This window comes from Quercus robur, chromosome 7, assembly GCF_932294415.1.
Source record: "Quercus robur chromosome 7, dhQueRobu3.1, whole genome shotgun sequence".
Taxonomy (NCBI): Eukaryota; Viridiplantae; Streptophyta; class Magnoliopsida; order Fagales; family Fagaceae; genus Quercus; species Quercus robur.
Window position 1 is genome coordinate 18,761,307 of NC_065540.1, and position 13,042 is coordinate 18,774,348.

Consider the following 13,042-nt stretch of genomic DNA (forward strand, 5'->3'; position numbering starts at 1 on the left):
AAAACAAATTTTCTTTTTCTTTTTTCCGTATAGTTGAATCCCACTTCAAACAGATTTTTTATGTAGTTGACCGTTAATATATGAGCTCTAGTTCCAAAGGTACTTCCTCCATGAAGAATGGCGTGGAGGTTGTGGTCATGAGTCAATACCCACCAGGTGCGTGCAAATTACAAAACAAGAAAATAGTTGATCATTTATATACATACCTTTGAACCTGAAATCATCCAATATTTTTTTATTAGCAAGTTACACACGCACCCGGTTGGTCTTGAAGTCAATTCCTCACTCTCCACCTAAAACTTACAAGGAGAGGAGGTGCACCCGGTTGGTCTTGAAGCCAATTCCTCACCCTCCACCTAAAACTTATAAGGAAAGAAGGTGCCAGTTGAGCTGGAAGCTCATTGGCAAAGCCTTCCATATGCCAAAAAGGACAAGAAAAAAGATAAATGACATCCTAATGGTACCTAGGTGGTTGAAAACCATCTTGATATGAATGTATATGACATGATTATACAAGTAAAAGGCTGAAAAAATTCAGCCTTACCTACTACAACATGATTCTAAATATCCCTCATCTTATTAAAAAAAAATACTTCAACAATGCTGATACCATCATTCAATCTAAAATTCTCTGCCAAAGGTAATACCAATTCAAAATAAGCAAAGATGCTCAAATACAATAACCAGAATGCATTCCATTAAAAAATGAGAGGCCAACGGTATCCTATCTCATTTGTTTCAAGATTTTGGAATGACCTGCATGCTATACATTACACCATGTTTTTTTATACATTATAATAATTTTGAGTTTAAAAAGAAGTGCATTTAAGGGTTACATCACCACAAGTTCTCCACAACAATACACTGCAGGAAAACTGACCTGTAGCAATGATGCCAAAGTATTGCAGCAGCCCCTCAAGCTAGTGGTTCTGCTGCTTATTTTCAGTTATGAAGAACTTTCAAAATGAATCTGGTCAGGGTTACAGGTGATGCTACAAAATCAACTATCCTATGAATATCATCACAAGAACAGGTAAGAAAAACAAATTAACAATACCCAACAAGTATCAGGATAATTAAGAACCGTTGCATAAAAACACTCCATAGCAGTCCATGCAAGTGATAAGCTACAACTGCAGCCTATCTAATAGTTGATTCCAGGAAGCTTTTGAAATCAATACGATCAACGTCTCCTGGTTAACTAGCCATCTTGTATTGTTTACAACCTAATGACCATTGGTCCCACTCGCAACTACAATCCTCTGATCCGTAAATGTATTATGGCAGACATTCTATGTTAAGAAACCGCCAACATAAATCAAGAAAATTAAATTGGACAAATTTTAGCAAGTAAGCCACTGTTATTGAATAGTAGCATGTGGAGTCAAAAGCGCCCAAAAGGACACAAGACCACAGAGGGAAAGAAACCATGTTACATACAATAAAAAAGTTCAAAATTGTCTACAAGGAACGGCAGATATTACATACCAAACAGCTTCTACAAATACATTAAGAGAAGAAAGTGTGCATTTCCTATTGTAATAAATACCATTCGGCGGAGCTCAATAAGGTACAACATTAGTACAAGCGCAGCTACAAGGGGATTTACCTCCATAACTTTTGAAGGCCCACTCTAATTGCATAACTATCTTCTTCTCCTTCCACTAGTGTGAAAATCTAAGTGATCTGCCACTTCATTTCTCTCTTTGACAGAATTCAAAACTGAAAAATGGCTCAACTCTTTCTCATGTGTTGTTATGTACAGCAAGTAAAATCAAACAATATACATATGTGAAAACATTGTAGTCTTACTGAAACAATTAGAGAAGACCCTAGATAAAGAATATAAGCAATTCAACACCTCTCTCATTACAAAATCAAAATTTACCATCTGTCATCATCCAAAGCCGCTGGCTGACCACGCTGCCGCCTCCTCCACGATCGACTAAACACTAAATTAGAGTGACTCCTTTGCGGCTCAGACCTTGACCTTGAGGTTGATGAAGTAATTCTAAGTCTCCCAAAGAATGAGAAGAAACTACGAAACGCACGGCGAAACCCGCCACTCTCCCTTGAGCTTCTCATACTTGTCTCCCACGAAATCCTCCTTGGAACATTACCACCACCACCACCACCACCACCATTAAACCCTCCATCATTGAACCCACCATCCACCTCAGTGTAAACAACAGGCAGCTCACGCTCTGCTGCTCTTATCCCCCCAGTAAACCTCCCAACCGCAAACCCGCCACCGGGCAATCTCCAAATCGTCAATCCCATTGTCTCTTCATCCCGAGCCGGACCCGTTACAGGGTCCAACTCCGGCGAACTCCCACCACGCACATCCGTGGGCAACTCGTGCCGACACACCGGGCACGAATTCCTAATCGAAAGCCATGGCAGAATACAATCCGAATGGTAAATGTGCTTACAAGGCATCTCTCTCGCCTCCGAATCCAGCTCAAATGGTTCTTTGCAAATTGCGCAATGAGACTCCATGGAGACATGGCTCCCAACGATCTTCACAAACGGCATCGATTCGATCGCGGCTTTTGAAGCCGGTGGATGCTCTAACCTTCCAACCCCATTGATTTCCAATTGCGCCAATTGCTCGAGAAGCCGATCAAACCCTGATCCCATCAGGAAATCCGACATACTAGCCGGCAAAGGCCGAAGCCCCAACCCGGCTCCATCGTCGTAATAGAGCTCGAAATTCCCTCTCTCGGGCTCGTTCCCACGGAGGACGATGACCGGGTTGAACGGCGAGCGATCCCCACCGTTCCTCCGGCTGCGGCGGAGCCTAGGGATTGGGATTGGGATTGCGTTGTGCTCCGGATTGGGCGGGTTGTCGATGAACATTGCGGCGGGGAACCGGTGGAGCGGGGATCGGGTCGGGGTTTCTTCGACGAATCCGCCGCCGCAATCGGGGCAGAGGACGGCGTCTTCGACCCGAACCCGGACCCGGATGAAGTGGTTGCACCTGTAGCACCAGTAGGACGAGGCAGTCGAAGCCATCGATCAAATCAAATCCCCCACCGAGAATTTTGCGGGGATTTGTAAAATTGTAAGAAACGAAAACCCTAATAATATCTTTTCCCCTTTTCTTCAATTTGTTGAAAAATAGAAGGGCAAAAGTAGTAAAACACCCTCAATTTCTTGGTCAAAAAGATCGAAGCTTTTGAGTAGACTTGGACGCTAAGGAATTGAATCAAAGGATATGGAGACGAAATTGAAGAAAGAAAGCTTCTTCTTTTTTTTACTCTTCAGAGATCGGAGAAAGAAGAAAACAAAGAAATTGAATTCTCGGTTTCTTTTTTGAGAGAGGAATTGACAAGCATGGAAAAGGAAAAACCTGATTCGTAGGAAAATGTAGTAACACACACCACAACAACAATAAGCAGAGAGGCGTGAAAAATGAGAATTTGAAGGATATTTTGTTTTTTATTTTAATTTAATAGAGCAGCGTGGAAGCTGCAACGGTGAAAGCGCGTGACTCTTTTAAGCGTGGTACTCACGCTTAATTACCGAAATTATTTTTCTTTTTTCTTTTTTTTATTGGTTTGGAAAGAAAGGAAAAGGAAAAAAGAAAAAGAAAAAACAAGTGGTAATTGGTGGGTTCTGACTAGCTAGTGATAACTTTTGTACACGTGTTAAGATGATATTAGTTGGTTGGTATGTTGACGGCGTTATTAGTGACGTTATCATGTTAACGTGTCTCAATGAAAGTAATTTGGGTATGAGGTGTGAACAGAGGTTACGGGAACCGGCGAGTTGGAATGGAATGATTTTTAGGTAGGAGCGAAAGTCGCGGAAGATGTGAATTCGGACAAGGAGGCAAAACGTCGCTCAGTTTGTTTGACGTTTCGACCACAAAGATGCGATCACGACAACGTGGGGCCCGTTTAAAGAAGGCTATTTAGACTATAGGAGTAGGCTATCTATTTCTGATTCCCCTAGACCATTTTAAGAGCATTCACGTATTCACACCGGTACATTTACAAAATTTTCATTATATTATTGCTCTATTTACTATATTTTTACAAGTGTGAACTTATTATTAAAATTATTTTTTTATTTTAATAATAATAATTTATTATTTAAAATTTATTGTGAAAATATTATAAATATAATATTTCTCATTTAGATTAACTATCTTATTTTTTATTTTTATATACAACATAATAAAATAGTATAAAGAGAAAAGTGAGAATAAATTGAATAAAAAATAAATACAAACTTGCTACCGTAATTATTATAAATAAAAATTTATGGTTCACAATTGCCAAAAAAATTTAGCAATACACATCTGGGTAAAGCTCAATTTGAGCTGTGTGTATTGTTAAAATAGCCGTTTAAGAGGTTTTACACCCTAGTGCTAATGCTCTTAAACAAAACCAGCAAAGTACTTAGCTCATTTTTTAGGATCCTATAACAAGTGGAGCAAAATGAATAAAACATGAAATTTCTTTAAAGAAAATTTTATCTGGAATTTATCTGTAAAAGATATATGTGTGTATATATATAAGCAAGAAATAACTAAATAAATAAATAAATCTAATAATGCCACTTTTTTTACAAAATGAAAGTGAGATCAGCAACTGTCCATCACTTAACAATATGTTACTATGGATTTTAGCTAACTCAAGTGATAAAATTCATTGTTGTCGAAAAAAAAATCTAGGATTCGATCCCCACCTACACTAAAAAACCAATTTGTCTTAGTTTATTGATAAAAAAATAATAATAATTATAATGAGCAAACATCACAAGTTAAAATTATTTCTCTAAAAAAACAGGTTACTTTTACAATTTTTGTTCAAAACAAAGTTGCCTTCAAAAAAACCCCACTTAAAACCCACTTCATTTAAAAATTTTGACGTGGAAGCTTTGACTTTGTCTATATATTTTTATATGTAGAGCTTTAATTATAGAAGTTTTTGAAAATAAGAATCTTAATGAAAATATTTTTAGCATACAGGGCGCTTGACAAACTACAAATACTTGTTTCGTAAGAGTTTTGAAATATGTTTTCACGTTTAAGTTTGTTTGGTTGAGTACTTTAAAAAAAAATAAATAAATAAATATTATTTTAGCTCGGGAAATTATTGGTACAATGGTGCGTAAAAGAGGGCAAAATGGGTATGTGACGCTCAAATTAGACCTTGAAAAAGCTTATGATCGATTCGAGTGGTCATTTATTCAGGAATCTCTTAAGTTTTATCAAGTGTTTTAATTAAATTGATTATGAACATGATAATATCAACGCAATATCATATTCAGTGGAATGAAGCTCTACTGCCAGAAGTGATTCCAAGTAGGGGAGTGCGCTAGGAAGATCCGCTATCCCCATACCTCTTTATTTTGTACTTGGAACGCCTTTCCATGCTTTTAGAGGAGGCAGTTCGGGATAGAAAGATCCACCTTATAGGATTCTGAGGCCAAATTTGAATATTCCATCTATTTTTTTGCAGATGATATCTTCCTGTTCACCAAAGCTAAGTTAATTGAATGCCAAAACCTTAGAAGCATTTTACAGAAATTATGTCTTTCATAGGCCAAATTATCAGTACCCACAATCTCGTATCTGGTTTTCACCTAATACTCCTTGAAGATCGAAGGCTCTTATTGTAGGAATCTTTGATTACCAACTACGACGCAAATAGGCACATATCTAGGGACCCCCATCTTTACCACACGACGAATAGCCAACGCATATCAATTTTTAGTTGATAAAATCCAAAAGAAAATTGAAGGTTGGCAGGCCAAATATCTTACAATGGCTGGCAGGATTACATTAATCAAATTCTCGGTGGCTTCTATCCCTATCTATGCCATGCAAACAACCTTGCTTCCCCATAAAGTTAGCCGAACATTAGATAGATACAGCTGTAAGTTCTTATGGGGAGATACGAATTAGCAGAGAAGATGTCATACGGTAAGTTGGGAAACTATTACGATTCCCAAGAACGCAGGGGGTCTGGGTTTACAATCGACTTGCCATATGAATGTGGCCAGGGACAGAACTAGGATTCGAAATCGAGTGAGGCAAATATAATTTTCTTGAGGGGGGCAAATATAATTTTTTTTTGGGCTTACTTTCAAAAATCTTAAATATATACCCTACTATTTAATATTTTTAAAAATTTTGTGGGGGGGGGGGGGGGAGGGGCCACAGCCCCCCTTAGCCTCAACATGGTTCCGTCCCTAAACATGGCAATTCTTATGAACTAGGCCTGGCGACTTCATCAGTAACCCAATATGTTATGGGCTCAAGTTTTAAAAGCCAAATATTTTCCAAACACGAACCTCTTTGATAGTGTCTGTAATCCGCAAGGCTCCCATATTTGGAAAGCCCTGCATGAAGGCACACGATGGCTCTAGCGTGGTATGAAATGGATCTTAGGAGATGGCCAACATATACAGGTATGGCAGGATAACTGGATTCCTGGGGGCACCCTCCAGAGTCGCATTGCTGGGCCATTATTGCCAAATGAAGAACAATGTCTAGTTAGCTCATTACGCAATAACCATGCTTGGACTTTAGACTGCCTTCAAGTGCCTCTCCCAAAACAAATTGAGCAACTTATTAGAGGTATTCATGTAGCACAGTTTACTAGGATCCCTGATTCCTTTGTGTGGCCCTATAATAATGGTATTTGCTCGGTCAATTTAGCCTCAAAATATCTATACCAAACAAAAAATATGCATAGAGAAAAACCTCTGTGGAACTGGATCTGGAAGCTACAATGTCCCAAAAAGATCCAACTATTCATTTGGAAAGCCATGCGTAATCGGGTTCCTACAAGGCAGTATTTAGCTTTTTCTCGACCACACATAAGTGATCACTGTCCTAGATGCAATATTCCTAAAACAACTATCCATATTTTAAGAGATTGCCCATGGTTTAAGGAGGTCTGGTGTCAATCACTGGGTAGCCTGCCACTTACATTCTTTCAATTACCTTTGCAATCCTGGTTGCAAACCAATGCGACTGGTAATGCCGTTATCTTGCACCAACAACTGCCTTGGAAAATATGCTTTCCATTTCTATGTTGGCACCTATGGCTAGCTCAAAATGAGCGTATATTTCACAATCAATCTAGCTCCCAGGGTAGACTAATCTATAAAACGGTTTAGGTCGCTATCGAATTTTTTTACTTAGTGGGCCCTAATAAACCAATCCAAAGTAAGGTCTCTCAAATTATTAAGTGGACTACTCTAGCCGAACCATTTATAAAGCTAAACATGGATGGTAGTTCTCTAGACAACCTACGAATGGCAGGTGCAGGGAACCTTCTAAGAGATAGCTCTGGGGTATGGATATCAGGTTTTTCTTTAAATATGGGCATTATGACTAACAATATGGCAGAACTGGGAACAGTTCGTTAGGGCCTTATGTTGGCATGAGACTTGGGATTTAAATTTATCCAACTTGAAATTGATTCTATGATAGTCTTATCTTGGTTAACTAAGGAGAATTCTAATTTCCCTCCTGATGTATTTCCTTTATTATGTTATTGCAGGAGCCTTATGGTGCAAGCATGGAAGGTTTAGGTGCACTACATCTACCATGAAGCAAACGCATGTGTTGACGCTCTCGTGAGATGGGGAAACCACCAACATCAAGTTTTGACTATCTATGACACTTGTCCTAATTTTGTATATCCGTGTTTTGTAAGGGATATGGTAGGCCTAGGGAGTAGTAGTCTGTGTGCCCGAAGGCTAGATATAGCTATTGATGTATAAACTCTTTTATAATTAAATAAGACCTCCCGTTTCTACCCAAAAAAAAAAAAAATTGATGACTCAATTTTGCTATACAAATGTATTTTTAGAGGGGTTTGGCTTACTTCCCGTACTTTTTTAACTGGACATGTCCTTTTATTTTAAATATACAATAATAATTTTAGTGAGTTTTAATCTCCGTATTTTATTAGTTAGTGGATGATGTGATAGTCTCTCATTAAAACAAAAAGAAATTATTTTTTAAAAAGTACTAGAGGTAAGCCAAACCTTTTTTTAAAAAACACCAAAAAGACATTTTCAACACTCATTTTTTGTTTTTTAAAATCGTAATGGTAATTTTGTAAATGATGGGCTACTAAAATGTATGTATCGTCTCAATCCCCCAAAAAAAAAAAAAAAGGTATATATCATCCATAAGAGTCATCCAAGTAAACAACGTCTGTCCAAGATGATCGTCCAGAAGGAAAGAACAAAGCAGTAGCACCAGGAAGGGGCAAGTTCGACTAAGTAGAAGACAGGTTGTCTAAAGACAAGAACCCATAGATGATGGATGAAAACTTATAGTAAATTCTAAGGTGTTCTCTGCAAATCAAGAACGGTTACACCATGATCCATTATTCCAAAACGTGGGGTGAATTCTCCAAAATTCACTCCACTCTTCCTACTAAGGTCACACGTCTCCCACAATAATAGTGGCACCTAACAAGTAGACCCACTCCAAACTCTCTATAAAAGGGACCAAACTTCACCAAGTAAAGGTATGCACAACTATTCATCCACTTTTCATACTTAAGTCATTGAGAGAAATAATGACTTAGTTGTCGGAGGGTCCTTAGCTGGTTCCACCTGGTTAACTAAGGCTGTAAATGAACCAAGCTTTATTGAGTAGTGAATGTTCAAGCTCGACTCGACAGCAAAAATAGAATGTTCAAACTTGGCTTGAGCTTGATATGAGCCTACAAATAATATTCAAGCTTGAGCCTGTTATAAAGTATAAAAGCTTGAACTTGGCTTGGCTTGGCTTGATTCATTAGTTAAGCCAAGGTCGAGCTTAATATCAAGCCCAAACTCAAGTTCAATATCATACTTTTAAACTTAAGATCCAACATAAGTATACTATCAAGCCTATATTAAGTTTATTATCTAGCCTATTTGATTTGGATGAGTGGTTTCAACTTATAATTAATTAAAGTCTTAGAAGGATGTGAGTTTACTTGTCAAGTTTATATCAGTTTTATTACCAAACTCATAAATAAGCCTAGGCTTAACTTGTTTTGTTACTTTTGTATCAAGCCTTGGTGTTCACAAGCTTGTTTATGAACAATAGTTTTTACTCGGGCTTGGCTTGTTTATTAAACAATCCTAAAACTAAAGTTTAAGCTTGGTTTGTTTATAAACAAATAAACATGAACGAGCTTTTATGAATGACTTGGTTCACTTACAGCCATATGGTCAACTCTGATAGTCTTTCTTTCTTTTTCAGGCTATTGATCCATCTTAGTGTTCGGAACTTGCGGCCTACTAATTTCATACTTCATCAGTAAATAAAAGCAGCGTGCCTTCACATTGTTGAAAAAATTAGATTAATTTGCATAAAGCGATAAAATATAGGTTTTATTATTGAATTTTCATATTTGATGGTTAATTTGAATTTCTATGATGACATGTGAAATATTCCATTTTGATCCTAGATTAGAGTGCATTGCATATTTTCATTGTTCAGGTATGCTTGTTTATTTTTCTTATGACTAACTTGAATTTATGTTTTGCTATTAGCATTAGAATTATGTCGATCTTTTGCAGATGGAGTTCTTTATTCTTTATATTAATTTTCTACTTTTGTTATTGATTGGATGCTCGTTAGGTAAACTATTTTATAATATCCATTGTACCTATGTAACGATTCCATTGTAAGTTCTTATGGGGCTATTTGGTAATGTTGTTCTAGTAAAGTTGTTTAAGTGTTGTGAAAATACATGTGGGTAAAAAAGTGTTATGGAAATGTATGTTGTATTTTTAAACAACGAAAATTGTTGTTTAAACAACACAACCAAACAGGCCCTTAGATCACGAGGAATCATTATTGATAATAAAATCTTCACCTTGAAATTTGCAATCGGGAGATTCCATCTTTTTATCCACTAAAGAAAAGAAACTAAAATGCAGTCCATTTGAGTCGCGATTCTCACAAGAAGTAAGGACCTTGTCACACTTTTTAGACAATGTCAAGTATTCATTCACCCATAATGTAAAAAAAATTAGCAATGATGAAAGCTTTAGAGTATATATATTAATTATAAAATTTTTGAAGGATTAAAGGATTTATAAGGGGAGATTATGACAACTTCTTAGATTGAACGAAAGAAGATGACAAGGAAGACATATAGTGATGGATGATAAGGAGAAAATTATTGCGTAGACAGTTAGAATACTTACAATCTTCAATTTGTTATTGATTTAAATTTTTTATTATAATCATCACTAATATTCATTTGGATTTTTTTTTTTTTTGAGCGAAAACTTACTATGTGTTTGGTTGTAAATGGAGGAAGAGAAAAGAAAAGAAATGATTAAGGAGAAAATAAATGATAAAGAAAGGAAAAAATAAATGTTTCCCTTGCATATGTTTGGAAGTAGGAAGGAAAAAAAAGAAGAAGAAAAAGGAAGAAATTGTTCATTTTTTATTTGTTTGGTTTGGAAAAAAAAAATGGAAATTTTCAAAAAAAAGTATTTTTTTATATACTTTTATACCCTCATTAAGTGGAGAAGAGAGTAAAAGGCTAATGGGCAAAATTGTAATTATAAAAGCAATAAAAAGTCAAGAAATGTGGCTGATCTCCCCAATACACCTTTCTCTCCATTTCTGCCCAACTTTAGTGGATTGGAAAAGGTGGGCGTAGATGAATTTCATTTGCTTTGTTTTCTCATCTCTCTAGCCAACTTAACAATGGAAATACAATCCTTTCCGCCAATTTCTTTTCTCTTCCCTCCTCTTCCTTTCATTCCAAACACAACATTAAAATATGCATTTGGATTAGGGGTGTCCAAACCAACCCGTCAACTAACCCACCTGGCCAACTCGGTCGATCTGATTTGAGAACTGGCGGACCCAACGTCGGTGATAGGTCGACGGCGGGTCTTCACCCCCAGAACTCAAGACCGGCAGGTTGGTTGGCTGGTCTAAACATGAAAAACCAAAAAAAACTTACTCGACTGTATTACACCGGAAAGGTAGTCGTTTTCCATCAATGGGAGCGTTTCACCAATCGTTTTGGTCCGATTAGTCGAGAAATGGCTTGATCTCTTCGAGATCTAGCGAGATCTCGTCGAGATTCGGCCTGATCTCAACATATCCAGCTTGATTTGGTACAGATCTAGTGGATTTTAGCAGATTCTAGTATAATTCTGCAAATTTCAACCCCGACTGAGGATTGACCTGTATCTGAGGAGGTCCGACCACCCAAATAAACCCCTTTTATCAGTCGGCGATGAGTTCATAAATGGTAGACCCAAAGTAATTGTGTCAGTTTTAGATTGGGCACAAACTCAACCCAGACTGACCTGTGGATAGGCCTAGTTTGGATTTGGACAATATTCCCAACCACATTTTTTTAACATATTTGTTTGAGAAGTGTTACGTCCACAATATGTTTACAACAAATTATAGGTGGTTAGTTGTTATTGGTTTTAATTTGAACTTACCATAGAAATTAATTTTCTATCCCACCAATAACAACCCGTAACAATCTGCCACATAAGATTTGTTGTGAAAATATTGTAAAAAAGTTGTGGACATTGCATTTCTCTGAAAGAGTTTAGATTAAATTTCATTCCAAAATCGTAACGACTTTAGATTATTTTTGTTTTTTTAACAAACCTCTAAAATTATATAAATAAAAGATTTAAAAAAAGGACGTTAATGGTTATCAATATTATTAGCAACAAAATGTTCTTACCATCTTCAATTGTTTGTTTGTTTTTTATTTTATTTTATTTTATTTTTATTTTTTTTTATAAATCTTAATAAGATAGAAATTATACATTTTTGTATTTTAAAACGAAAACCCTTGCATGTAAAATGGTTGTAAAAACGCTAGAAGGAGGGCTTGAACCTCCGACCTTGTGGTTAACAGCCACACGCTCTAACCAACTGAGCTATTCCAGCAGTACATTTAAGGGTTTAATAATTTATCAAATTAAAAAATAAGTTATTCAATTTTTAATAACTTGACATTGTTGGTTATTCCGTTATTATTCATTCATTAATTTTTTTTATCATGAAATATGTTATATCCTTTTGTCAAAAGTTTAGAGTTTTAAGATAGAGATTATACATCTTTTATTAAAAAAAAAAAAAAAACCTTTCGTGTAAAATGGGTTAAAAAGGTTAATTATAAGTAAATTTACTACCCTAGAATAAATAGTCTCATTTGAAAATTTACCTTTCTGATTTTATTTATTTATTATTATATGATTGCAAAATGATTTTTTTTTTTTTTGAGGAAAATGAATTCAATACGAAATTATTGGTCCTGAAATGGCAGAAAAATAACATATGAATGCTGGGAGTGCTAAAGAATAATATATTTCATTGGTTTTCAGCCCAAAGGTAGAAAAAATAACATAAGAACTCTAGAACATAAAGCCAAAGATATAATAGCTTTTCAGCGCTAGAAGGAGGGCTTGAACCTCCGACCTTGTGGTTAACAGCCACACGCTCTAACCAACTGAGCTATTCCAGCCATATATTCAGTGGTTTAAACTTTTTAAATTTAAAAAATAACGCATCATTCAATTATTTAGTCAACTTTGACATTACATTTACCCTAACGTATTCGTAATTACAGTTGCAGAGTAGATGTATACGGTGTATATATATATTTTTTAAAAAATATGTTATTATTGTTTCAGTGGATAATATTTTTAGATAATTTATCACAACTTATTATTCTGTTAACTAGTTGATTCTTTTGAGCCTTATACAAATGATATAGGAATTAAAAGGCATAATAACAAGTAAAAAAAATTAATATCAAGGTATAAAAAGATGAGTAATTATAAAATAGTCTCTGGAAGTACAACGATGTGAATACACAATACTTGTTTATCTCTCCTACATAATACTAAGTTCACTAATTTTATTCTTAATGTAATCCATTATTTATGTGAAAAAGGGATGTGGATTATCGCTTTATTTTGAGAGTATCTAATAAGAAAAGTAAGAAAAATAGTTACAAATCTCGTGGTATAAAACAATTTCTATGCGGATGATTGACACATTTGGAAAGAAATTTAA

At 35.8% G+C, this 13,042-nt stretch overlaps 1 protein-coding gene and 2 non-coding genes across 3 annotated transcripts; all 3 read right to left on the reverse strand.

The window, feature by feature from the left end:
- Positions 1 to 1,332: 1,332 nt before the first annotated feature.
- Positions 1,333 to 3,431, reverse strand: LOC126692633 (probable E3 ubiquitin-protein ligase RHC2A). The gene has a single exon (XM_050388308.1). The coding sequence runs from the start codon at positions 3,013 to 3,015 to the stop codon at positions 1,885 to 1,887; it is 1,131 nt and encodes a 376-aa protein (XP_050244265.1). The 5' UTR covers positions 3,016 to 3,431; the 3' UTR covers positions 1,333 to 1,884.
- Positions 3,432 to 11,837: 8,406 nt separating this feature from the next.
- TRNAN-GUU (transfer RNA asparagine (anticodon GUU)) lies at positions 11,838 to 11,911 on the reverse strand. The gene has a single exon. It is a non-coding gene; the product is annotated as a tRNA-Asn (tRNA).
- Positions 11,912 to 12,414: 503 nt separating this feature from the next.
- Positions 12,415 to 12,488, reverse strand: TRNAN-GUU (transfer RNA asparagine (anticodon GUU)). The gene has a single exon. It is a non-coding gene; the product is annotated as a tRNA-Asn (tRNA).
- Between the last annotated feature and the right edge of the window lie 554 nt (positions 12,489 to 13,042).

What these genes read in the sequence shown, in the direction of transcription:
- LOC126692633 (XM_050388308.1), bottom strand. Translation starts at nt 3,015, where the DNA reads ATGGCTTCGACTGCCTCGTCCTACTGGTGCTACAGGTGCAACCACTTC.